The sequence below is a fragment of the Varroa destructor genome, unplaced genomic scaffold, assembly GCF_002443255.2.
Source record: "Varroa destructor unplaced genomic scaffold, Vdes_3.0 BEIS01000004.1, whole genome shotgun sequence".
Classification (NCBI taxonomy): Eukaryota; Metazoa; Arthropoda; class Arachnida; order Mesostigmata; family Varroidae; genus Varroa; species Varroa destructor.
This window is the reverse complement of record NW_019211457.1, coordinates 21,310,944-21,338,169: the sequence shown is the minus strand read 5'-3', so window position 1 is coordinate 21,338,169 and position 27,226 is coordinate 21,310,944. Positions and strand designations below refer to the sequence as shown.

Below are 27,226 nucleotides of genomic sequence, written 5' to 3'. Positions count from 1 at the left end.
AAACCAGATTATAACCTCTGAGTATGCAGCCGAAATAATAGAGCTAAAGAAAAGCAAAAGAGAAAGAAGCCACACGTAGAGCACAGAAGCTGCCTCAGTCTAAGCTCCCTTTCAGCTAAACGAAAAACGAAGTCTGCCGTGAGTCTGAGTGAAGGTAACATTTAAATAAGTTTCAGTCTAGGGTAAAAAAAATTACGTTAAAATAAGTGTTAATTTAGTGGAGACTAGACTTAGAAGGTGCTAGAGAAAGCCCCAGAGTTGTCACAGTATCTTGATAAATTCTAGAAGTAAGGCCCAATGTACTTGAACAAGATTTAAAAAACCTATTATAGAAAAAGTCTGACTAAAAATATGCAATGGTTAGTACCAGTTATTTTAATTTATCTTGCTTCTATTTAAAAGCTGAAAAACAATTTAACTGAAAATATGCAATAAAGAACTTTAAGTATTTTCATTTATTTTGTTTTTGTTTAGAAGTTGCTTGAAAAGCCACGCAACTCTATGGTACTTAAAAAAGCTAAGTAATTTCACACAGAAACATCGAGTACAGTTTCAGACAAGCAATTTTACGGAAAGTTGTTTTTTGTTTAATATTTTAAACGTCTTTCTGGAACGCTTGTTTGAAAGATTTAGATGATTCAGAAAGTGGGTAGTAATAAGGAGCATCAACTGAATTACGTAGTTTCACGAGCATCGTTAAAAAAACGCATTTCTTTGGGGTTGCGCTTTTTCAGACGATTTAGACGGTTGTCATGCTTTTTTGAACACCGCAAAATTTCCTGATTTTTTCAGCACTTTGTGAAAAAGTAGGTGAGTTCGTAGATTCGGCTCCCTATTTGGTAATACGTTTCGTTAAAGCTATACAAGGCCGAATAAAACTTAGAAAAAACACCCACCTATTTTTCTATTTTTAATGACAGCAAATTAATTAGCAATGGTGATATGCACTCAGTTGCACAGAGGTTATTTAATTACAACCAATGACATTAATAGCATATACTTAATTGGCAAATAAATTATAAATCACCACCTTTCAAAGTTCGCAATTGTTTCCGAACTTTGTAAAAGTATGCAGCCCTTGCAGCATCTTTATCTATTTTTCGTGAATTGCCAGCGGCGATTAACATTATAACCCATATTACTTTGAATTTTAAGTAGGCTGTACCGGCTATAAACGACAGCTTCCTATGTGAGATTGCATATATATATATCAAATAAAATGAATGAACAATAAAGGATGCATTTACGGTTGTTTCAAACGAGCAAACAACATGAACGTACTTTTTTTTTTTAATCTTTTCCTTACCCTTTTCACAAACTTTCCGATGTAAATGTTATGTTCATATCATTTACATCTGTTTATAATACGATTTCCTAAAGAAGGTTAGTTATAGATTTGTTTTATGATTGTGCATTAAACTTAGTTTTCCGTTTAATGTTAATAGTGTTGATGCAGGAGTTCAAAAAAACGTGTTTTTTCATGACAATGGCTCGCCAAACTTATAAAGGTAAAACAATCCTCTACACCATAATTACCAAACACATTTATGCTGGCCGGTCAGTATTGAAGCTTCTACGTTCTCGAACTTCCTTAGTATGTATCTACCTAGAGACCATTTTTTCGAGAATAGGAATAACCTGCTCGAACGTTGGTCTTCTACCAGGGTCTTCATTCATGCAGATTTTGATTAAGCGAGCCATGTGAGGAGATATTCCAGGGGGAATTGGTACTCTAAGATTTTCCATCGCAATCCTCATACCTGTAAGGGTATACACGTAAATATTAACCAACAGAATGCTTTTCAATCTGTTAAATCTGAATAGCAAAAATAACTAAATTGCAACCAATATATTTTTAAAAAGGAGTCCACACCGGAATTTACAGCCTTTTCATATTTTAAATAAAGATACTGGTACTTCCGTCGATTTTACACGCACGCTTCTTCATAACATGTCTCATAACCAAAATTTCATACTAAGGTTTACAGTGCTTTGAATCCTATTGCACCATTACGACTGAAATATTGTGAGCATAAACACACATCCTTATTTGTACTGCCAGTATTCTGGAGAATAATGTGCGTCTGCGGACAGAGCACATTGCAACTATCACTATAAATGAGATTTAACTCTAAGGCATTCATTGCAAAATGTCAACAATCTCGTAGAGACATCCTTTCCAGAATTTGACTTAGAGAAACTAGTATTGTGATCACTAGCGTCGTTCCAATTGTTTAATCTAGAAGTACGCTTTTTACTAGATGGCTTTGAATCACAAGAACGCTAAACGTGGTAGACTCACTTTGAGTTAAATATTATTTCGGTCATTTCCGAGCCCTCTTAACTTGTCTTATACTTCCAATTTAATTTTTTCTTGACTTGAGCTTTTATGGAGTAACGATGGCAAACATCCAAAAACAAAACACAACAAATTTCAAAACAATGTATTAAATACTTTTGAACTTGAAAAAAGATAGCTCATATTTTCTTCTGTACATACCCATGATCATAGGGGGTATATTAGCAAAAGGAACTTCACGTGTGGCCAGCTCCCACAGCAAAATAGCGAATGACCACATATCTGCTGCTTTCCAATTGATATCTTCTTGTCGTTTCTGTAGAGCCTCGGGTGCGTATCCTGATGGTTCGAAACACTTTTCTGGATGCTCAAACGAAAATCGCGTGTCTGCCATATTCACATAAGCAGTCATGAGCTCATCAACCTAAAATAAAAACAGCAAATGACTTACTATAGAATGCCCCGCAAATAATATGTTTCGCAAGTATTTATGGACATATCTATGTATTTTATTATGGTATTATATGAAGAGGTTATATTATTGTATAAGAGAACGCTAGTAAATCTCAGCCCGCATGCGTCGTTTTTGTAAGGCAACTTTTGGCCATGATTCATTAACTATGCAGCGAAACGTGTCGGGTCCAACGTTGAGACAATTTTAAACCTTTAGCACACTGTAGGAAAAAGCCTGAGACTGATTGTTCGCTATCTACATATTTACAGTTTAAATAGCACTATAAAATAAAAATACTACGATGGCGTTTGTTTACATTACTGAAAGTAGGTAGCTGCAAAATATTGTACAGATAAGTGACTCTCGTAGAGAATGTTTGTATATTAATCAAAAATGTGTTCTATATTACCTTTAATTTAATAAAGCGTGAACTGTATTGTGACACCCATAGGGAAACTACAGCTAAATGTAGCGAAGTTCTATTTTGATCAACAAAATATGGAAATAATGTGAACAAGAGAAAATTTAAACGACAGATATACCTTTTTGTGAATTATACGATTGATACTCTTCCAATTTATGCAAATGTTTATTGAAAAGTACGCAAATTGACGGGTAAAAGCAAGCCTTTTCTCGATAGGTTTTGACTTTTCTACGAGATGAAAGCTCGTCTTGCAAAAAAAGGTTTCTTGTGGCAAAGATGCTTATACATTTCTTGCTTAGTTTAGATGCATTTTTTGGTTCCAAGTCCTACACACCTAGTGCATATATTTTCATCAATTTAAATAATCGCGCCTTTTGGTGTATGAACAAAAAAACTGCACGTGCATTTTGATAATTTATACTGCAAATACTATATATTATGAATTTATAGGCGTTCGTCAGTGATCTCTGCATTCGTCGCATACCTATTACATCTATTTTCTGCAATCAGCCTATTTATCTCCGTAGAAGTATATACACGCTAACTAGCCTGTTCCGCTAAATAGCTTATGTCTATCGTGCTATTAGTTTATTACGACGTGAGTCGGATTACTCATATCAGTAAGCATTAATACTATAATTCGTCTGACGTTGGTAGTCTTTGCAATATTTCTGATCTCCCTGTTGCAAATAGATCTGATCTTGCCGCGCTTAATAAATCATTCAAATACGGATTGCCTGATAATACGTGCCCTAATGTCAGTCCTCTCAGAGTACTCTTAACTGGATTTAAAGGCATCACCTTGGTTAAGCGTGTATTAAACAATGCGCATTTAATGCGACTTTGTTCCTAAATAGAAGATGCTTTAGCCAGTATCTCCAGAAAATTTTGTCCTGATATAGTTTAGAAATTAATGAAAACAACTGCTAATATATCTTAAATGTTTTTAAAGGTGTGTAAAATTTTGATTTATGTGATGCTAATATTTTACTTGGTAATGCAACATGGAAGCCAGTTGCGATCGTCGTACAATCTCACAACGTAAGTCAGGCAATCTCCCCTCCTTTCTTTTAAAGACCGACGCATTGAAGGAAGGTTTGTGACGTACACTAATTCGATTGCTCTTTTGAATCTTTCCATTATACCCACCGAAAGGCTCATTATCATAGTAATACAATAGATTTTATAATACCAAGGTCGCGTGAAGCATGCGTCCTTTGTTTGGCAGAAAGAGTCACTGTAGCATCTGCGCTTTAATTCCGGCAATTTTCTACCGGAAGATGTCTCTTCTACCTTTGGCTCCAGTAAACTAAAAATGCGACTAACATACGACTCCTATACCCATACAATGCATGGTATTTAAGAGCCGTCTTCATATGCAAAACTTTCTAGACGAAACCTGAAAACAAATACGCAAGTTTGCGCTAATAATCTAGATTTAGCCAAGAATTATATGTTATACTATTATGTACCATGACATGTCTTGTGCATAGGTTGTACCCAGGAAGCATGGGGTCAATAGAATGTAAAAACGCCATTCCTCGAGCGATGTCCAATGCGAACCGTAAAACTTGAGACGAGTCTACAACAATATTACTCCGCTGTTTACCATGCAATACATCATGTAGGGAGCCCACAGGAAGGTACTGCTGCACCACGATAAGATGCGGAGGCTGAGATACGCAACCGATCACCTAGATAAAATATACAACATAAAAGTATACAACTTTATTCACGTGTCTAGAACGAATAAGGGCTGCTGCAATTATTGTTTTACTTTCTCCTAACCATGGGCATGTTTTGGTAATAGTTGAATTATCTCTCACTAGTTGTTAGTAAACTTTGCCAGCTCTTTGCCAATCTTCTATATTGACACGGTCGCTTTATTGCCAGTCTTTTTATTGCTACGTAAATATGGATCATGAGTTTACAATTAACGAAGCTGTAACTTTGATGTAATACTATAAGGATAGTTCCGAAAAGCTTCCCGAAAAGGAAAGTACTTTTATCATGGCTTACAACAAGAAGCTCCACACAAATTACTCAAACGAATTAAAGAGGTTGCTGGCACTATAGTTGCTACTGGTGCTCAAAAAATCGAAGAAAGAAACGGAGCGCACCGCACGTAAAATTAAATGACATACCGGGAGAATATTCGGATGCGAGAAGATTCTCAGTTTTGGGTACTGGTCGTTGAAATCTCTTTGTATACGTGGGGTTACATCACCTATCTTGAGTATCTTGCAGATGACATCGTTGCCCTGAAATGTTCCTTTCCACGTTTCACCAGTGTGGCTACTACCAATTTTTTCCAGGAACTTCAGTTGTTCAAGTTCAATGTGGCGATGTCTGGAAAGAGTAGCATCTCGGGCACGAGTCTTTGTACCTGACCACGAGAAGTCCTTGTATGCGATTGGTGCAAGATCTTGACCCTTCTCTACTGCTAAATCTATATATAAACGTCACGAAACCATACAAACAAAAAATATACCTATAATGTCCGAAATCCTTCATACTCGATACAACTACTGTTGTGACTTATCAAAGATATCCAAGTGACCCTTAAGGATAAGCTAAAGGTAAACTATGTAATCATATAATACGAACTATTAATGAATAAAGCATGTGAGACCTCAGACCAGCCTTTGATTTTAAAGATAATCATTAATTTTTAAATTAAAATAGTTACCCGAGCACGTAGGACAGTTCTTTTAATATCTCTATTAAACGTTGCGAAGACTGCACCAAATCAACTAACTAATAATGCTTATACTTTTTCTCTTTTGGATTTTTGTAAGTATACGTAAAATAGGGGTACTTAAGCTCCACGAAGGTGTGTGAGTATAGGTCTACCTAATTATTTTTAGTAAATTTATATTTAAAAATGACCTAATGTTTGCACCCGCTTGGTTGGCGTTATGATAGAGTCAATGGTATCGTAGCAGTACAGAGGTTTTTTGCTGAAACCAAAATAGCGTAAGGAAATGATATAAAATAACTTCAAATAAGTAAGGGACAAAATTCGATTAAAAAAAAACAGAAAATAGCTCACCTCTAATTGTTATGAGAGAAAAATAATGTCGTTCTAAGTAAAATATTATAGGTAAGATGATATCAAACCTAGACTTGCTTTTACCATTATGGCGATCAGATCACTATAGATTTTTAAGCTCTGCCTTAGGCTATAAATAGTGAGATAAACCTCTTTTTGGATCAGCTATTTTTTGGGAATAATTTTACTGAAGATAGACATAGTGAAATTACTGCCAATGGTTTTAAACATCAAAAGTTGTGCTTGAAGGAAAGTCTTAAATAGATAAAGGCCTATAATCCATATTACTTTGACTTACTAAAATAGAGAAGCACAACCTAAAAACAAAACCAATAATTCTTTTTTGCTAGAAAGTGGTTGTCTTCATTAAGCTATAATCTCATGCAATGTTTCTAAGAAGCTTGTTAAACTGATGGTCGTAATACGCCACCCTTTTCAAATCGGCCAAATAAGTTTAATGAATTGGCTCTACTGACAGAATTTGTCTGAACTTAGGCATAAAAATATGATTATCTATTCAGAAACCGACAAAAATTTCACTGATATACTTTCAAAAGACAGTTATTGAGGATACGTGGGATGCGTTGGAAGCCTGACATTCCGAGTTCTCCAACGCTGTTATTGTCTATATACTGGTATCTGTGAACCATAGGCGACATACACTAACATCGTGATTATATTAACTGGTACCTACTATCCGGATCATCTTCTCTTAAATTAATGCACCTGAATGATAAAAATTTATATGTCGATCAACAGTATAATAAAAAGAAGCTTATCTTTCATCATTGCTAACTAGAAGGGCTGTAACGCTGGGGAATTAATGGTATTGATCAAATAACTCAGGAATTTGTGTTTAAGAATGAAATATCGAAAATTATCGAACGAAAGATACGATATCATTTTTGTTATACACAACAGCGTCTACCGAAGGCTACTAAGCACTAATACTACTAAGCATGCGTCACTTATGTAGTACCTTCGGTAGCGGAACAAAAAAGCGCGGGAAGATGGTAGTGATTTTCAGAATCAGGGGGAGCCTTCTTATGGTATAGTTACGAATCGTTCGACCTGAGGTAAAGAAAACCGATAATGTAGCGTTTTTCTTACCGTGAAGCTTCTCAGGAAGAAGTCCTTTGCACTTGTCAAGTGGCGTCTCACCATATTTGTTTGCTATGGCGGCATGCGCTCCTGCGGTAATCAGGTCCTCTGCGATCTGTCCATATCCCCAAAAACAGGCGTAGTGGAGAGGTGTGTTACCATGCTCATTCATTACGTTCACCTCCGCTTTGTTCGTGAGCAGCTGTGTAGCAAAATAAACCAGTACATGCCAATTAATAAGTAATGGTAATGTAAAAATTGTCCAAATTACATCTTTTAACCCAGTTACCTAATGAGAAAAGTAACAAATGTGAACAGATGTTAATAGCAAACATGTGCACTCAGTGGCTAGAACGTAAATCAGTATTTCAGAAGTATCCTAATAATATGAAAACCCAAAAATATTTTGATGAAGAACAATAAGAGGCAGGTGGTAAGTGTGGCGAACGGCCAAATAGTTAAATATAAATTCGTTCTGTATCACGTATGGTTACACAGTATTATATATAGCTATAAGTAAGGCTGTTTTTTGCCAAGAACATTGTACAACAGTATATCATTTTCTTAACTCGAAATATTGTAGAAACATGAATAAATGTAAAGTTTTTTGCCGTCGCATTACAATTACATAGCCTCTAAGCACAACTTAACCAACCTTATATTGAAAAGTATTTCTCTAAATACTCCGGAAGTTCGACAATAGTCTAAATTGGTTAAAGGCGACGGGTCGTCCAACGTCATCTAATCATCTTCAATCGAGCAAATTCAAAAATGCATTTTATTTTGCTACACGGTCCGATCGCCCTGGTCCTTCATCGAGTGTAAATAAATTCTCATTATCGTTCGAACTTGTCCGCACACCGACTGATGTCAGGTTTATTAACAATTACTGGAAGAGTCAAATTTCATCAGATAAATCAGAAGTTTTCCACGCAAAGCGGAGACAGTAGCATTAAGAAATATCACGCTCACACTTCGGGGGCCAACTATCGTCAGACTGTAAGGACGCTCAAACACCCAGCTGCCCAATACGAAAATTTAAACCATTTTTTAATGCCGATGGTTTGTTTAAGAAACACTAAGTGATTTATGGTGATAAATTTCTTATATTATTGCCTGGCGAAAACAAAATACACATAGTTGTTTATCCATTGGATAAATTCGATAGCCTATATACATTGAAGCAATATCCTCAACACTATAGGCCAACTAAGGCAGCACTCTTCTGTACTAACTACACGCAAAGGCGAGTGATTAAAGAGTGTAAAGTTTGTAGAAAAATTAACAGCGAAACGTTCTAGATACAGCATAACGCCATCGTTTGCATGCTGTACTGGCTACTTCTATAATTTGATATATATTAGAAATTAGACAGAGTAAATGGCTAAGAGTTAAATTTTGCTTTTCGTGTGCACCGCCATCAAATCTCGTTATCCGCTAGCAATAATAAAACCACCCTAGACCCGGAGATGTTACCTCGATTAATCGGTTAACATCTGCTTAATTCACTATGCCTCGCGTTACCCAAATCCTGAATAGAAGGCAAAGATCATAGTTTGTAGGTATTTAATCATCTTAATAATCATATCATGATAAGGCATTTCTTCCTTCTACAGACAGGTTCCGTTAATTTAAAAATCGCTCAGCCTATCCACGGGTGGTGTGGCAAACAGGTCACCATCGGCTATAGAATATTATGCATTCATTACGTATCGTTACACAACATGCATTAGGAAATGATTGCACAACAAAGGGTAACTTGATTGACCTGAGATATTGTGGAGTTTCTGGTTCGTTTTTGTCTAATGTATAAAAGAGGCTTTTCCTCCCAAATGTTTGTGATTGAATCGCAGCGGAAAGCGCGCATCCTACTTGGGAGCACCTCGCGCAGGTGCCTTTCAGTATTCGATTGGAAACGCCATGTTTTCAATTCATTGAGGGATAATTGGTAACATTTTGCACAACAACACATTTTAGTCAGCAAAAAATTATGTTGGACGGCCTTTGTGACTTCTTTATTTTCATTATTAGTATTGACCAAAATAGTGTCTTTCATCTAGACCCTTGCTATTTCTCAAGCCCCCGCTTGCCTCTGCTTTAAAATTTGAATAATCAAACATTTGGTAACATTATTATTAGATTAATCATATATATTCTTATAGTTCATAAAACAAGGTTTCATATGACGTCACCACCTGGCTACTACTTAGCTTTTTACGCTCCTGAAGACAGATTATACAACAAAAATAATTTGAAGTGCGACATCCGAGCCCATCAAAATGAAATGAAGAGTGCAAGCAATGTGGAGATCAGGTCACGTAATATCTTCTCGTCAAGAGATTAGAAAAAAAGCCAGTATCATCAGTAATAGCGAGAAATCCTGAAGATGCCTGAAGCAAGTGTATATGGCCGGATTTCACGAAACATCTATAACTGTCAACCATAGCAATTTTTCGAAAATACAAGATTCTAGCTTTCCAAATTTAACTTACTTGCAAGCAGTCAATACTGTATTACTCTGGTGCGTCAATGTCGGCGTTCACCTATTTGTTTTAGGAAGTACAAGTCAAAAGCAGTGGGACGTACTGTTGTCAGTGTCGCGTTGCTATCTATCTGAGAAGCCGCTAGTTTTTAAAAACTATTACACTCAACAGGCCTCTAAAGAATATAGCCTCGATGCAGTCTAAGCTACCCTTCAGCAGTGCCTTGATCTAGTCAAACGTTTTATTCCTCAGATTTTGAAATTCGGTTTAAATCACTGCAAAAAGACAAACGACCCATAGTCAAGGATGATGTCAATGCTATCTTCCATAAACCACAACCGCAGCCTTCAACTCAGCTTCAGGTCTGATGGCAATGTCGAAGCGAACTTCTTTACCCGAGATGGCACCGAGTTCGTGACTCCAATGGTAACTATGAAGGATAAATTGGAACCAATTTATCCTGGTGGAGACTATGCAGGGCCCAATTATGCCTTAATATTGGGTTGCCGTCCACTTCCGGCTTTAACCGCACTATATAAAGGAAAACTTCTTTTTATCTATAGATTACCTATGGTTCTCAAAATGTTTGAAGAGTAGCGGAAATCTCTAACAGATTAATTTATAAGGGCTTGAAAAGTCATTAAAATGTCACAAAAAACATTTCTTATAATCCCAAATTTCCAATTTAACAATTTAAAAATTTGTTTTAAAGGGGAATATGTCTATTCAAACAACCAGTGTATAGTACATCTGTCCAAAACTTAGACCTGCTGGATCTGTCGTGCTTAGCGTGTTTTACTAAAATTCAACCTTGGCCTACCGACAAGTCAAGATACTCGTCTTCGATGAACGGCCTAGTGCTTCACAATTCACCCAAAGCTGATAGTACTGGATGAAAGCACGTTCAAAGAAAGCACCTTCAAAAAAAAATATAAATACACTTGCAGCCATGGCGAAAAGCAGTGTGTCGTTTTAAGAATTCGGGCGAATATCAGCCATTACTTAGTCCCTTTGGGCTGGACAAACCCCTACCGAAATTATATACTTTTTCCCAAACCGACAGTAAATCAACTTGCGGCTGCCGAAAAACGAGCAAATTCCAGCACAGGTAAATGAAAAACTTATTATAGAAGTGCATTTCTGGCGATTTTTATGTTTCGATTAGCTTGTTGATGTACAGTTTTCGCGCCAGTGAAACTATAGGCTGCCTTTGGTCCTTCTCTGATGAAAACATTCCTATTGTCAATACAAATAAACGGTCGAGAGGAGAATAAAAGAAAATTTAAGTGTGGTCTCCAGCAAAGTCGACATCATGATACTTCCAAAAAGGCGGACGTATCACCAAAGAACGTAATCTGACTGCTCCACGAAGTGTTGCGCAATTGTGTATAGCTAGAAAAGTCTGAAAGAAGGCTAGCATTGATCCATATTAGCCCGTTACTGTACGGTGGGCTGCTTGAAAATATGAGCATATTCTCGAATTAGCACATATTACTGCCGTATGTTGCGAGCTGAAACGTTATAGAACAACTCTAGATATAGTTGTATCGTTGTTCTCATTCGTGCTAGCAGGAAAGCGTTCACACGTTTGCAAAAGAATCATTTGAAAGTTGTGAAAGACTGAGGTCTTGAGTTGAAGCAATATTTGTGGTGGACGGTGTTTACACCGGATAAACAGTCAGGAGTAACACTTTATCATTTGCATTTTATACATTTCCTAACTTTGAATTGTGATAAAGGATACTGATTCATTCACAACATCAAGACCATATTGCAAGCGGAAATACCTGCTATTATGTTTTGAATATTATGTCACTCAGGAACTTATTTATAAAGTCAAAACACACTATCTTCGTTTTTTCATAAATCAAGCACTCCATACGCTAAGCATTTGTAACTAAACTCTGTCATTCCTCAAGATTGATTTCGCCTTTTAAAATATCCTATAAATAAAAAATGATATAACAGTGTATCTCACTAGGTCGATTTTTAGTAATAGCATAAATGTCATTAGCAAAATTCCAGTGAAAAGAACCTAAGGTCTCCTATACAGTCAGCACAAGCTCGTATCAACTCGTTAAAAATGTGTATTTGTATTTTTTTCAAAAGACGCAAAACTAGCATACGGAGCTACAAATGGGAAGAAACTATTAAGTGCTATTTATTACAGATATGAGAGCAGAACTTCGATTCTTATAAGTTGATCTTAGTAAATGAAATGAAATTGACTGTATAAACGCAATAAACGTATGTGATCTTGTTACTATGCTGCATGTTCTAGTCTATGTCTTAAAATATGTGGCATGATCACAAGCTCACAAAATAGTAAAATTGACTATTTGCCTCCCGCTAGCAAAACAATCGATTGAGATCACATCGTAAGCCAGAATGACTAGACCCTGAACTTGTATCTAGCTTTCTCTAACCCTAATATTCATATCAAATGGAAAAAATTAAGTCTCAGCCATTATCAGGGCCTACTCAATTTCGCTAATCTTGTATTGTTGTTCTACGAGAATTAGTTCATAAACTTCATAAACGAGGATTATTTTATGACATATTTATTGTGATGATGGCCATTGATGGCCAAATGATTGGCCAAAATGATTCCATTGTCGGTACTATATATAACCTATTGTCTAAATCATTGATCCATATCGTACGTGGTGGTCGTACTAGACAGTGCCCGTGGATATGGCAAGAGTTAACCAGCATCAGAGATGATATTCGTTTTTAGAACAATGACAAGATCGCGCTTTTTAATGCATAAAAATTTTATAATTATTGGCATTTAAAAAATCACATTGCTAACGTCATTTTTAAGGCCAATTAGTACACTATATATTTCTCAAGCTTTTACTAAAATTCGCCTCAAATAAAAATTTAAAATAGAGGCATTTTTAAGATCTAAAGACAGGCGATTCAGCTTGAAAAACCTTAGCAATATACATACCATAATAACTACATCGCGATGACCGTGGGCTGATGCGAGATGAAGCGCGGTATCATCTCCAAGGTTGAAAGCGTTAACACGACATCCACGATTAATCAATAGATCCACGATCCCAACGTGACCTTCTTTAGCGGCCCAGTGCAAAGCAGTGAAACCATGATCATCCCTAAAATACAATAATATAAGCTTATGTAACTAACATTATTTTTATGTCCTTTACATCTTTTTTATATGAATTAGAATTCTCTTATGCGGAAAAGCAGCATGGCATCGCAGAAATTTGTTGAGTTCGTTATGTAAATCCAAGCTGTTTTGTAAATCTTAGCGGAACAATTACCGAAAAGTCTACCCAAACTTTATATTTCTTATATCTCTCTTATCTACCACGACTACAGAGTTACGACCATTCTATATAGAATATAAGAGTGTAATTTTATCAAAGTCATCATCTCTGACTTTATAGTTTACGTATAGGTTTCATGTTGATGCACAGTATCTTTAAACAACTAATACATATATGTTAGCTTTGTCAAAAAGTGCTGGCGGATCCTTCAAATATTTCTTTCTCATTTATATTTCTATTAATTGTTTAGTTCTATGTATTATTCGAAAGAGTTCTTTCCTTTTTAACTTGAACTTAGGCTATAAAGAAGAATACTTTAGATTAAATAATACACATTTTCGGTCTAACTTTATTTTGCTTCTTGTTATATAAACAATGTGTCGCGTATCAAAAAAACTATCACTCCGAAATACTTACGGAAACGCTGCAAGTAATTTACTAAATTCAAAGACAAAATCTTGAACTAGTCCCTTCTGGCTGACCAGCTGATATAGACGGGAAACTTAGCTGCCACTAAACCACCGTCGTAAAATGGGGGTTTTATTTTAAATTAAACAAAAACATTTAAAATTTTTCGAATCTGATCAAAAATTATAGGGCTAGGTACCCCACAAACTGTTAAAAAACACGAATACTCATATATCTCTCAATTTGTCTTTGGTAAAACTGAAAGGGTTTTAAACACCCAGAGATGCCTAAAAAAAACGAAACGATCGGCGAGGGTCTGTATATTGGCCAACCTTAAAATGTAAATAAATCTATTTTATAAAAAAGACACATAAATGAGGCAAATTTACCCTTTTTCAGCATAACGTCCGGGACACGCATGATATAAGCTGTTTAACAGCCTCATCTTGCAAAGGTATGTTTTTACAAAAAGCCATATTTTTAAATTTCGTGCAGACGGGTTACTATGTTTTCTCGTCACTAGCAAATCAAATTACATACATTTGTTAATGAAAATGGTTTTAAGTACGCTGCATGAACACCAGAAGAGAGCTTTCCTATCAAGACAGAATTTTCAAATCACGTTTTTTCTAGAATTTTTTACTAGATGTTAAACAAAAGCCGTTTTCTCTAATAAACTGTTCCAACCTTTTGACAAACCCTGTAGTTTCAACGTACATGGCATCTGAGAACATAACGGGCGAATCAATGAATAAGGTGGTGAACAGAACCAAAGTGCACCATGAGCTGATAGAATGAGGCTATTTTAACACTTAAAGTTTCAACAGATCTTCAATGTGACTATTAATTATAAACAAATACTCAAACAAACGCACATGATGAGTATGTTTCGCGTGTAACGTGAATACTGACCGAAATAATCTTATTTTACTATTATGATTATTATTATTAGGTTATTCGGTGGGAAACGTCGAGTAGTTGGCTTGAGTTTTTCTGAGATTTTTCGTTTATATCTTATTGCAGAATGCATCATTATTACGACCATCTGGGGGGGGGGGGGGGAGTCATGAAGTCTCGAAATGCAATTTCCACACTATATTGAGATTTGAATAATTATTCTGCCAAAAAATTGTTTAAATTTTGAAATAAATGGTAATTTGTATAACTAACATAAGTACAGTAGATGTTAGAGGGCTACTAACTGTGACTTGTACATTTTTTCCGCCGTAATTCTTGAGGCATGAGGTCGAACGTTGTCAAATAAGAGATGTGGTTTACCTCTGTTAACTAATCTAGGCCGCTTAATTAAACATTTTTTCATCTTCTCTTCTAGTAATTGACCATACGCTTCAGTAGTAATCCGCGAACCAATACTCATGAAGCTGTAGAGGATAACACCTGCTGTAAGTCACCAAACGAACCTAACAAGATATTTTAAATAGCATTTTTTAAACTAAAGACGGTGCTTTTTAGTATTAGATTAGACCATTTACGGAGTACACGGCTTATACAGTGAACTATTTCTGCAGCTGTGTTTCCAAGAGATAATTTAAATGATGCGCCTTGCTGTTATGTTCAGTAGTACTTGCGAGTTCTTTATTTTAAGTCAAGTGAAGTCACTAGCCTCCTTCTGACAGTTTTATCTAGCGATTGCTGTTTCTAAAAGTTAATTGCATAGATTTGTTCACACTTAAAGAACTCAATTTATTGTCCTATACTCAAGAGTATAACCTATCCTTTAAAGCGGCCAAATACTGATCTGTCCAATAAAGCGAGTGTAGTCTCATAAACAAAGTTTTGACTATACCTGCGTACCCTTAAAGGAAGCACAAGTTGCTGGGACTATCAAAACTTTTGAGTGAAAGAGAGTATAGACAACGTGCTTTCTGTCGGTTCAGTGCGGAACTATAGGAAAAACTGAAAGTGAAGGGGGAAAGCTAAAACTAGCTTCCTCACCAACATAATCCAGAACAGACGGAAACACGCGTGGTATACTCTACAGAGAATGTTTGCAATTACTACTTACAAAAAACCGTCCAGTTAAGTTAACCTAACCTAATTAAGATATGGGTTCATGCCAACATTAGAAAAGGACTGGGCATAAATAGGACAAAAAACGACTCTGGTAACAGTGACCAATAATTTCGGGCTAAGCTAATGCTTATTCTCAAGATGAATACCAAAGGCCTTTATTATTGCGAGATACTGTCTGAAACAGAAGAAGTCAATGCCAGATATGTCGACTTCATGAAGAACCTTGTGAATGTATCACGCAATCGACAGACAGAATGCACGGGCTCGACGTTGAGCTTTAATCATGGCCTAGATCAAAGGATAGCGGACTAAACGATAGTTCAAGCAATCATATGTTCCGGATTTAAGTTCGTAAGATTTCGATCGTTTTCTTGTTTTGAAACGGTTATATATATATATATATATATATATTATATATATATTAGAGATTATATATGGCAAACTAAGTCAAGTGTACAACTGTTCAGAAGTTTATAGCGCTGGCTTCAATGTGCAAACAGTAAAAGGAGGTACATCTGGCGTATCCCAGAATATCGTTGTTCCAGCTCGTGTAGTCAAAAACCAAGTTTCTGGGCCTACTACAAGCTAACATTATTGGTTTGAGAAGTAAAATTTTTAATTTCGTTACGTCATCTCACTTGTTGTGTGAATGAAATTAGAAAATGGAATTACAGGGAACTTCAAGGCTGCCTTTTAAGGAACTACGTTTTTTACACCAGTCTTTTCGCTGTAATTTCAGTGAAATATTCTTCTTCATTCAAGTAATTAAAAACATACTCTCATTGCAGTCTCCTAAAATACTCGCAATCGATACCTATTTTATATCATTAGGACCAACTATCTGCATACGCGCTAAATATTAGGCATTCTGATACAGTAGTTTTGGCTTAGCTTTCAATAACGGCTTCCAGAACGTGTTTTACCCTAAGCAATATTGTAGTAACCCAAACAAAAGTGATCTTACCTAGAATCAAATTTTCAGCTACTTTACTATGCATCCCATTTTCGTGTTACATATGAACGACGATGCGTTTCTTCTAAACGACTGAGATACTATCTAACGGACCGCCAATCAGTCAATGAAGAGGCAACTTCCATTGAGGAAAATTTGAGGTATCACATGAATTGATGTAGTTTAAGTCTAACTTTGTAATATAACTTTGATTTTCTGTTTTCCAATGTACTTAACTCATCTAACTGGTTTCGATCACAGCCCGTAATTTCCCAATCTGTAGAAAAAATCTTGGATTTTGACTAACGTACAAATCTAAAACAAACACTTCTCATTTGAGTGAGTATCGTCTGACCTGTTGAACGACTTTTCACTTTTATACTCCATCTGACATGGTTAAATTTCTGTTTAATTGGCCCCAATGACGCAACTTTACATTCTTGTTGCAACTTTCAGCGCCTTCATATTTTACTGAGCTACGATTAAAGATATTTACTTTTTATATAAATTTCCTTGTTAATAAAGCCAGAGAGTTTGAAAATGTAGTAACTGATTTGGCCGACCAATCGGTGACACTGGGGTGAAGTTTGGTAATGAAATTAAGCTATCTCATATTATCGCGTTTCGCAGATTTGAATTATCGTGCTCAGTTCCATATAAAAACATAAAATATACGTTGCATTAACTATTTCTTAAAGAAATAAACTTTCTATATCTTAAAAATGTCAAACTTGATAGTAAACTAAAGTGTATCTATATATGCTATATACATATAGTAGTTGTGAGCAGTCTATTTTAATGGCGCAACCATGCGCCATTAAATTTTAGCAATGCTGGAAAAATAGTTCGGTTTGTGTGCTGACAATTTAGTCAGATTTCTTCATATTCGCCCTTTACAAAGGCAAGTAATAAAGACCAATGACACTTTGGCGAGGCACCTTTATTTGAAAGTTTAAAAATGAACGATCACATTTGAAAGATTTTTAATTCAACATACGTATTTTGAGGTTTATGTCGGAGTTTTCAAAAAACACTTGAGTTACTTTAACAATGCATGGCAAAAATAGATTGTAGGTGGCATTTAACTTCATCGTGCCATTCTATGGTATTTACATTTGAAGTAGTTTATTTTCATACAAGCGTACGGACACTACGGGTGAGCCAGGTTGCGTGTAGACTAAATTTTTATTTTACATTCGGTATTTACAGTATTTATTCAGTATTTACTTATGCACAGTAAGAATCTCTCTTTTTCAAATAGTAAGTCTCTGATTTTTGAATACGCTACTTTGCTGCACGCTTCTGTAGAGATGAAAGGCAGCAAGACTAGGCTGTATCTTTAAATAGATCAGCCTGCCAGCCGACGCGTTGTGCTAATATGAATTTTGTTTCTTTTCAACGATTGGCACTTATCTGAGAGAATCAAAAGAGTTATCCAATAAGTAAATAAGTAAAAGATTCAATTTGTTCGTAGAGGTAAATTTCTGGAAATTAGGACTCCTTAGATCTTCACATATTTCTAAGTTAATCTGCCTCGTTTTCTGAGAGAAGACTAACGACTAGGTAAACTACAGCGTCTAACGCTTTTCCAAGCTTGTCAACGACGATAATTTATGACTTGACCGTATTTAGCGTTAATCCACCTAAGGTTTCATCATTTACTAAAGGAAATTTTGGGCAAGGATGATAATATGTACTACTGAGACCTGCACATTAATAGGGAGTCTAAAAATCTTCGAAGTTTTAAATGTGACAGTTAGATATCCCTATTTAAATCTGTGTATCTGAACACTGTCATCGGAGGACATTACATACAACAATGAAGGTGCTGATACGGAGACGCAAGGCACACATTTACTTTCTGCTTTTTGGCGGTACTCAGCATGCCTTAGCAATAGAACCTTATACTGCTACCCCATATGCTTCAGCGGAAGCAGCAAAAAAATTCGCACACTTCTATCACACACAAGAAAGGATTCGACATTCTTACCCTAGTCTTTCTTAAATGTCTGCTTCTTGTTAGCAAAAGTCAAAATTGTAATCCCTACGCTAAGTCGTTGGAATACTAGCACCTAATCGCGTTGAAATAGAAGTCCATCAGAACCCTTGGATTTTTTGGGTACCTTAAAAGCTTAGCAATTGCCCATTTCGCGTGTTAGCAACATCTAACAAATATAGATTTTTTCCAAAATAAAACAAATATAAATGAAAACGAAACTTAAGACGGACTTATAATGTTACGAGAAAATATAATTGTAGGTTAAGAAGTGCAACGTATCCCTAGAGAAGGAGGCAGTGCTTGTTTTTACCACCTTTTTAGCCTAATGCAAAATTTCTTAATAAAGCCATATTGAAATTAAAGACGAAATTAATGTTCTTAGGGCTATATATTCACAACGTAAACACCGTTTTATGTCCAAATACCTTGTAAACATGGTAGAAGATTCAATAAAGGTGATCAAAAATCATCAACACAGTGGTTAGTAAATGTTCTTCAATAAAAAGATATGCTTTTTTAAAGACGGGTGAAAAACAGCTTATAGAGTCCCGATTCAAATTTCATTCAACCTTTACTCAAAATAAACATTAATAGATAGAAAACTCCACAATGCTTTTTATGACAGTAACTCACATATTTCTTTTTTATTAAATAACTTACAATCAGACAATTGTACAAAATAAAAATTATTAACCATGGTCTAGAAAATAATTTACTTGCATAGGTTATTCTGTTAGTAAAAAGGCTTCAAAGATATTTCGACAGCGAGCATTTTAATAAGTAAGGATACCTATGAGCACTCTTTATAGATAAGAATCAATTTTTGGGTATAACTAATTGAACTTATACGTATGATACTACTGACAAATGACAAATCTATCAGGCATTATAGACAATAAATAATCCTAAAAATCACAATTGCTGTATGCTGAGGCACGCATTTGTACCATTTTAACGCAAGCAACTTCGTTGTAGCTATGTCAAAAAAGTGGCATGTTTTCTGAGAATGCAAAAATGTATACACACATTCGCGTTCTCAACTCTGATCCATTTATTCCTGCTGGTCGACCGTACTTATATAAGGGTAAATACCAGCCGTCGTTACAAAGTTATTTATGTAATTTATCGACACGGGCTTTCAAATTTGTTGCTCATGTACCACCTCATGTAGTTCACTTGACCACTACTAAATTTTTAACAGCTTGCATTACAGAAGGTTGTATGCCTGATTGGTCTGACATAATTACCGGCTGCATGAATCGGCTTGCCATCGGTTTTTTAAGAATTCGCCTGCTATTAATTCTATATAGCGTAACATGTAGGAAAGAATTCAACAATTTTTATAATAGCAATGTTCTTATATGGTATGGCTATGTGCATCGTAGAAATTGTACTTATGTGAATCAAAACGTGATACCTGGATGCGTTCGTTCGTCAATTCTTCATTATTCACACATTTATTGACGGCATTTGAGTGGAGTGTATTCTAGAACCAATTCACTATAAGAGCAATCACTCCAACCATCCAAAACGAAAGCGACGACGATTCGTGCTACCAAGCATCTTTTACAATTTAAAACGTCAATCAAATAGAATATCTGATGCTTTTAGTCTTTAGAATTTACTAGATTAAAAATACGTTTACGTTGATGTACAATTAATAAATAGTCCACTTAATTACTATAGTAGTATGTCAATTGTTTTTAATTACACAAAAGCTCGCCGGCTGCATTCCCTTTACCACAAGTACCCATTCGCTGCTAGATCATTATCGCCGTGATTTTATTTTACACGTGTGCTCCACTTTTTTTTAATGTTTTTATATGTTAATTGTTTTTTATATGTTGTGCCTCACTTAGAGTACGTGATCTCCAGTTCTATAAACAGGTTTTAATAGACTACGATAAGTGAGATTTAGAAACGGGGCAAGTAACATACACGTGATATTTCCAAACCCACTTGTTTTCAGACGGCTTCAACTGAGGAGATCCTGTTCTCTTCATATTAAACCTTGTACGTTTTCTTTGTTAACATTGTACGAGTTGTTGATAATATTAAGAAGGTCACATTTTGGTGTGTTCTCAAATAACGCAGCCCTATTTTGTACCTCTCCACGTTTTACCCAGTGATTGTACACACGGAAAGCGCATGCATCGACGGCTCTGCGTAATGTACGTATGCGGTAGGGTTCACGAACAACAACGTCTGCAGTAATTAGTTCCGGCGTATATTTTAGTCGGCGTATTCGAATCATGGCGCGTACTGTTAGACAGGCCAGGTGGAAAGCTTTCTTTCCGTTAAATACTCGCTGACTTTCACCAGACACGCCGCCAAAAAACGGATGTTGAAGCGCTTGATGAGCCGTGATCCGCTTACTCGGATCAACAGTTAACATTGCTTGTATTAGGTCTTTAGCTGTGTCAGTGACATCATCCCACTCAGGTGATTTAAATTCGTAACGACCTTCCATAATCGCGCGTAACATAATCATCTGCTTGCGGTGCCAAAAGGGTGGAAATCCAACCAGCAAGGTGTACATTACGACCCCGCAAGCCCACACATCGACCTCGCGACCATAGCCATCCTCTGCTTCATACATCGAAGCTTTTAGTAACTCCGGTGCAAGGTAGCCCGGCGTGCCGCACAATTCCCGAAGCCGCTCTGCCTGTTGGGGTAGCTCGGTAGCAAAACCAAAATCTGTAACCTTAACATTAAATTTCTCATCAAGCAAAATGTTTTCAGGCTTGATATCACGATGCACAACGTCATGGTCATGAATGAAGGCTACAGCATCCAGAAGCTGGCGCATAATGTGACGAGTCTTTTTTTCTGACAGTGTCACTAGCGAGGTCAAGTAGTCAAACAATTCACCATGAGGACACAGCTCAAGCACCAGAAAAATAAACGTCGTCGATTCAAACACGTCATGCAGCTGAATAATGTGCGGGTGACCAGCTGCTCGTCGCAAAATTGAAATTTCTCTTCGAGTTGCATCAAGAAAAGAAGATTCACTCGTAGCATCGGAACTTGACACGTCGATAATCTTCGCCGCAAATTCGTAACCAGTATCTTTTTCTACACACCGACGTACTGTTGAGCTCACCCCCCTGCCCAATATCTCTTTCGGTTCATAGCGAGCATAGAACTCCTTTGCGACGTCTTTTCCAGGAAGTTCATCGTCTTGTATATGTTTGCCTACCATAACTCCTATAACACAATAAACCGTCTTACCGAATACATAAAATGTTTTAAACCAGTAACGTTTATAATTTACCTATGTTTTTCTGTTTGGTGAGAACAAGAAGTTCACTGAGAACGACTGGTGCTGCACAGTACTTGATGGCAGATACAGTTCACCTCTTTCTGACCGTGGAAAGATATCAATAGTAATGGCATCCGTTTACTCGGCACTCACTCGTGTCTTGTTCATCCTCTCATCTCCAACACGCAATGCTAGTCTTATTCGCACCTCTCAGCTCAATTTTCCCTTACCTACGAAGACGGTAAATGTATGGCGCTTGAGAGTTGCTTTCTGGCGTTTTCCCTCTCAGGCAAGACACCAGCGCGATGTGGTGTTACTCGTAAGATTGACAATAGCAGCTACAACTTTTTGAGCTGCCAATCGGTAACAATTGGGTCCCAAAAACGACTTTTTTGAGAAAAAGTAATTTTCATTTCGAGACTCTGATATCTTAAATTGGCTTACAAGAAAAGGCGTAGTAATCTTCAGGCACAAGCTTAACTGCGGCGCACTTCGTTCATTACCGCGAACTAACTGATGAGCGAAGTTATTGTTGTTCTTGTTAGAAGCAGAAGCTGTTGTTAGTAGCCGTGGTGGTTGCAGTTAGTGAAAGATGACCAAAATGTAGACGGGGGCTCGCCTGAAACAGCATTAGTGGCTTCCATTGAGACTCCTCAAATTGAACCCCGGATAGGTTGATCTGGACAGGCAAAAACAACATACTGCGTGATCTATGTAATCTCAAAGTAAACGCCTTATGCCTAAATAAACTAAACAGTACTCAGTAAATGAGAAACGGTCTAAACACCTGTGTCTAAAAATGCATCAGTATAAAACAATGTTTTAATGCAGGAAAATGCAGTGGTCTTTTTGCTTTGCATGCATTTTTTTCACCGTAGGAATTCCGTTAAATTGAACTATTCTTTGTTAATTATTACCTTAAAACAATTATAATCGCATTTTTTTAATACTTTCTCCCCCCTGGAGAATGAATGCTACAAATGCGTTACTTCTGCTTAATTTGTGCAATACCTTGTATCTTGCGGACTCTGTCCATAGTGCTTTTTCGAGTGTGTCACAGTAATGATATACAGTGCTAGTAGTACAAGTACTATTGTACAACGGTAGCAACAATCGAATACCAGGTGAAGTAAATAAACAGTAATAGCCTAGTGTAATAGGACACGTAAGCTGAATCTTACTTGAAAAGTAATTTAAATAAAGCATTATGAAGTGCATTTGTTCATAGAGTCAGATAGAGGTATAAAACATAACGAAAAGTAGAATAAAAGCGTGAAGGCATGAATTATCGAGAACTGGACGTATGCCAGTGGGATCTCAACACCTACACTCCACCAGAACCTTCAGACAAGGCTACATTTGAATCAAATCCAAATTGCCTATGTTTACATGCTGATGGTATAGATTTGCTTTGGTATACATTGCACACGAATTTTTTGAAGGTCGAGGCGAAAGGTGCACGAAGGCTTTTTTATAGATCATAATAACAAAGCTCACACGAAAGCTATAATTCAGATCACGCAGTCGTGTTTTGAAGTTATAAGGCTACGTAATTAAATGCGATTGGCAGTTAACAGCGAAGCGCTTAACTTAAGATCCGAACAAGTGTATAAAACTATTCCACGTTTCGTAGCGTTGGAAAGGTCGCCTAGAGGCGGTCGTAAAAGATCACTCCACACCACAACTGGGTGTTACCTTTACTTTGCTTTCAGAAACCCTGACATGGCTGTTAACAGACGATAAATTAGAAATATGTCAACAACTGGTACTGGTCAAATAACAGAGGTCGGTTTCAACAGAAGGTCGATCTCAGAGGCGATAGATATTTGACTAATACAAAGCGCGGTTCTTTCTCCAGAATTTTAGACCTGTTTGTTATCGTACGCGTAGAAAAGCAGCAAACATAACTCAGAAGTAACCCATTTCAACAATATGACCAAAGCTGAAAACTGCAGTATTAGAATATCGTTCTTTACTGCCCTAAGGGAAACGAAGGAATCAGCAGTCAGCTTTACTCGGGACCAATTTTGAGCTCTCGTGGTTTTTGATCTACATGAATTCCAACCTGTTAAACAGTGAAGCGTCTGACAATAGTAATATGATACTGTAAAGTTACATTTAAAATGCAATTCTTAAGACCGTCGTTCATGTACTCATAAAAATTACTATTATTGTTACTTACTTTATTAGTTGCTAATTAATTGCTGAAGAGATGTATATAGATAAGGATAAAGTTTTTCTTTACATTAAGACAGTAAAATAGAGCGTTTTAGTTCATCAGTTATCGCAAAATGAAATTGTAAACTTACATATGACTTCACCGTAAACCTATTGCATGCCTACTTTTTTTCAGGCAATCTTGTCTCATATTTCAACAAAAGCATTTGTCTTCCATCTAAATCCTTTTTTGTTAGAATTTTTTTGCTAAAAAAGCCCACCGTTCTTCATGGAAACATATATATGTTTCTAGTTTCGCATACAACTTGCTCTGCAAATATTTGCTTTTTGCATTTATTCTTTACAATTAGACGCACTTCCGGGCCACTACAACAAAAAAAAATAGAAAAAAGAGCGCAAATAACAAACCTTTCGTTTTTATGGGATTATCTATATATGCATTTTTGTTATTAGTTCATACAGAATATTTCTTCCAATAGAGCTCAAACATCGATTGATAACTTTGAAAAGTACCGCATATACTGAAATTATCGAAAGATTATAATTCTCTAAACACCATCAGACCTTCTTAGTACCACCGTTCACTGTTTCCACTGCTTATCTTCCGTGAAGTTCAAAATTTCACTTAAGCTTAAAGTAGTACCAGTACCTAAAACATCAAAGTGGATAAAACTATATATTCATAGCACAATATTCTAACACATATACTGCAACGGGCACTCTTTTTCCCAATATATTTCGTCTTTGCAACGATTGTGTCTGTAAATTAACATGATTGGAACCCGATCCAGCACGATTTCGATAAATCGTTCCGTTGCAACCAATCATTATTTTATTCTCTCAATACAGTGCCAATAGACTGTTTCGTCACCTATCATTGGTGAAAGCAAGACATGCGTGTAACTATTTTAAAGGTTCACAGTAATGAAACGGCAAAACCAATTATTCAGAGTAGCATAAGTATTCATACAAGGTCCATAAATTATTGAGTTTTTTATTAGCATAGGTTGCCTATATATGTGTTTATTTCTTCGAGCGCGTTTATATCTATGTCTAAAGATAATCTTGAAAGTGAAAATTGAAAGAGCCAATTCGATTTAGAAATAATACGTAGCATTACAAATCGTTTACGCATCATTTATGAACATTAGAAAAGTAAGAACAGTCAGTGTTGTCATACGGGAAAAATAAAAACGTTATCCATTATCAGTGTATCCTTTTGCATATTAATATTTACAAATATTAATCTTTTCCCTTCGTCTTAATAATAGTTACTCATGTATTAAATATGTTCAATTCCGATTGCTACGCTCTCTAATTTCTGTTTTATTCAGCCTCACTTGCCTTGTTTGCTCAGAAAAACATCACGAAACTTAAGAAGAGTGGTGATATATAAACGAGCTTATTCCACGGATCATAGAATCGAACAGGGCCTTAATCTATGCATTGGCTTTCAATGCCTCTTACGTATAGCTAACGCATAAATTAACATTAACCACAAGACAAAAAAAAAGCGAAAATAACTGGCGACTTTACCATTATACTGCATTTTTTGCCAAACTAACTTTTCGCGTAGGACGACGTCCTCTATGTAAAACTCAAATATGCTTATGCCTCTTCATTCATTACGCTTTAGTTATTTACTGACTCGCAGCACCGAAATTCCGTATTTAGTTCTTTCAAGATTGACCGCCGAAAAGACTATTTTGACATATAAATTTTCAAAAATATTACATTGATATTGAGTCTATACATTTTTTAGGTTTTTATTATCGTTTGATGTAATATCGAAGTATTGAATGAATTTAAGGTTTCCTTTAACTTACAAGAGTGAATTTTTGGTTGATTTTATGGCAATCCGCGAAGTTGCCACGTGGCATTGGTAAGCAACGTAACGGCTTTCTAACATTAGATAATTTAAAAACCAGCCATGATATTAAAAAATGGCACTCACTTATAGCCCATTCTAACCCAATTGTCCCAAATCTACCCATTTACCGTATTTATCATGTAATAAAAGTATATAATTTAAGGTCCTATGTACTTGAATAAGAACATAAGAACAGAGTACCTTACCACTAGGATAACTGATTGCTGCCAGTCCATTTTTAGTTAACAGACAATGCTTCATCAATAATGATAGCTTCAAATCATCTTGTATAATAAATACGCTTGACTAGAATTAGATGTATAGAAGACCCTGGGTTATTAATGTTCAAAGGTAACGTGCACTCCAATGCTTATCCAATTATCCAGAGCTTTTTTAAATTTTCGGTTCAAATTTAGCAAAAAGTTGTAGATTAAACTTACCCTTGATTCATGTCATGTTCGGTGTCTTCAAGCCATACTCGCACTTGGAATGCATTACCTTCGCGACACCAGTGGAAAATATCTTCCATTGTAAACGAAGTTTACACAGTAGGTGTATCTGATAGGAAGTAGTGAAGCAGCCTGAAATACAAAAGATAAACATTTAGTGAGTACTAATTAGCTGTTGAATCAGCTGTTTTGCGAACTAATTATGGTGTAAGCCAATAGACATAAAACATATGCTTTCATTAGAAATAGCTAACAAAACTAAGCATGCAAGTTACAAAATACACATCTACTCAGTTACATTGCCACGCTTATGTCAAGCCTCTTATTCGGACTTATAAAGCCTTAGAATAAAGTTTGTCAAACTCTAGTCCGAAGCTTTGAGGTACGAACTATAGCTATTGTTATTCTCTCGGTAAGTAAAAAAAAAATAGCGTTTGGTTGATTGAAAAATAGGTTTGGGGCTTCCCTTTATAAAGGAAAACCTTTAAGATAAATAGGCTCATATGTTTGCGTCTAATGGCAAGTCTAAGTATGTCAGTTATAACTCAATAGTTCAAAGTTTTTTATCTTGTCAAGTTGCCTACAAAAGTGACATTACTCTTCGCGGCACGTTGATTTTTTGAGATTTTCAGACTACATAACACTGTAAATAATCATGTGATAGATTACAATCTATATATATATATGTATACAAGCTGTATATATAGCTTGATACATTCAGTTATAAATGTATGTGTTCTTCTGGAATACTGATATTGTGCTCGAAAAGCTATCGATTTTAAACAGTAATATTCGATAATATCTATTATATGTGATATCCTAGAAGGTAATTTCCAATTTCAAATAGTGGGAAAACCCTGTGGCCCTTGGTAACTATTATGTGTAACCCCCTGAAAGCAACGGAGGAAAACGGATATTAAGAGTAAACTATTATTTTTAGGAGAAAAACTCGAGGTGAAAAGAGG

General features: G+C 36.0%; 2 protein-coding genes across 3 annotated transcripts; both read right to left on the bottom strand.

Annotated features, from left to right (window-relative positions):
* Positions 1-436: 436 nt before the first annotated feature.
* On the bottom strand, positions 437-26,392 carry Ilk (integrin linked kinase). 2 transcript variants are annotated; one of them, XM_022802284.2, is made up of 7 exons: positions 26,253-26,392; positions 12,767-12,932; positions 7,340-7,532; positions 5,322-5,626; positions 4,650-4,871; positions 2,501-2,723; positions 437-1,760 (listed from the first exon to the last, which is right to left on the bottom strand). In XM_022802284.2, the coding sequence occupies exons 1-7, from the start codon at positions 26,339-26,341 to the stop codon at positions 1,603-1,605; spliced, it is 1,356 nt and encodes a 451-aa protein (XP_022658019.1). In that variant the 5' UTR covers positions 26,342-26,392; the 3' UTR covers positions 437-1,602. The 2 variants fall into 2 exon arrangements, with proteins under 2 accessions (XP_022658019.1, XP_086842896.1); XM_086986770.1 differs by lacking the exon at positions 26,253-26,392 and adding an exon at positions 22,209-22,346.
* On the bottom strand, positions 19,113-21,970 carry PhKgamma (phosphorylase kinase gamma). Its single transcript, XM_086986771.1, has one exon. It carries the CDS (start codon positions 21,702-21,704, stop codon positions 20,502-20,504), a length of 1,203 nt encoding a protein of 400 aa, XP_086842897.1. The 5' UTR covers positions 21,705-21,970; the 3' UTR covers positions 19,113-20,501.
* Positions 26,393-27,226: the final 834 nt, after the last annotated feature.

Excerpts from the sequence above, each read along its gene's own strand:
- PhKgamma (XM_086986771.1), bottom strand. The coding sequence starts at position 21,704 with ATGGTAGGCAAACATATACAAGACGATGAACTTCCTGGAAAAGACGTC.
- Ilk (XM_022802284.2), bottom strand. The coding sequence starts at position 26,341 with ATGGAAGATATTTTCCACTGGTGTCGCGAAGGTAATGCATTCCAAGTG. Across the intron at positions 5,627-7,339 it reads TCTTCCTGAGAAGCTTCACG|ATTTAGCAGTAGAGAAGGGT; the intron begins GTAAGAAAAACG and ends GTTTATATATAG. Across the intron at positions 1,761-2,500 it reads TATACCCCCTATGATCATGG|GTATGAGGATTGCGATGGAA; the intron begins GTATGTACAGAA and ends ATACCCTTACAG.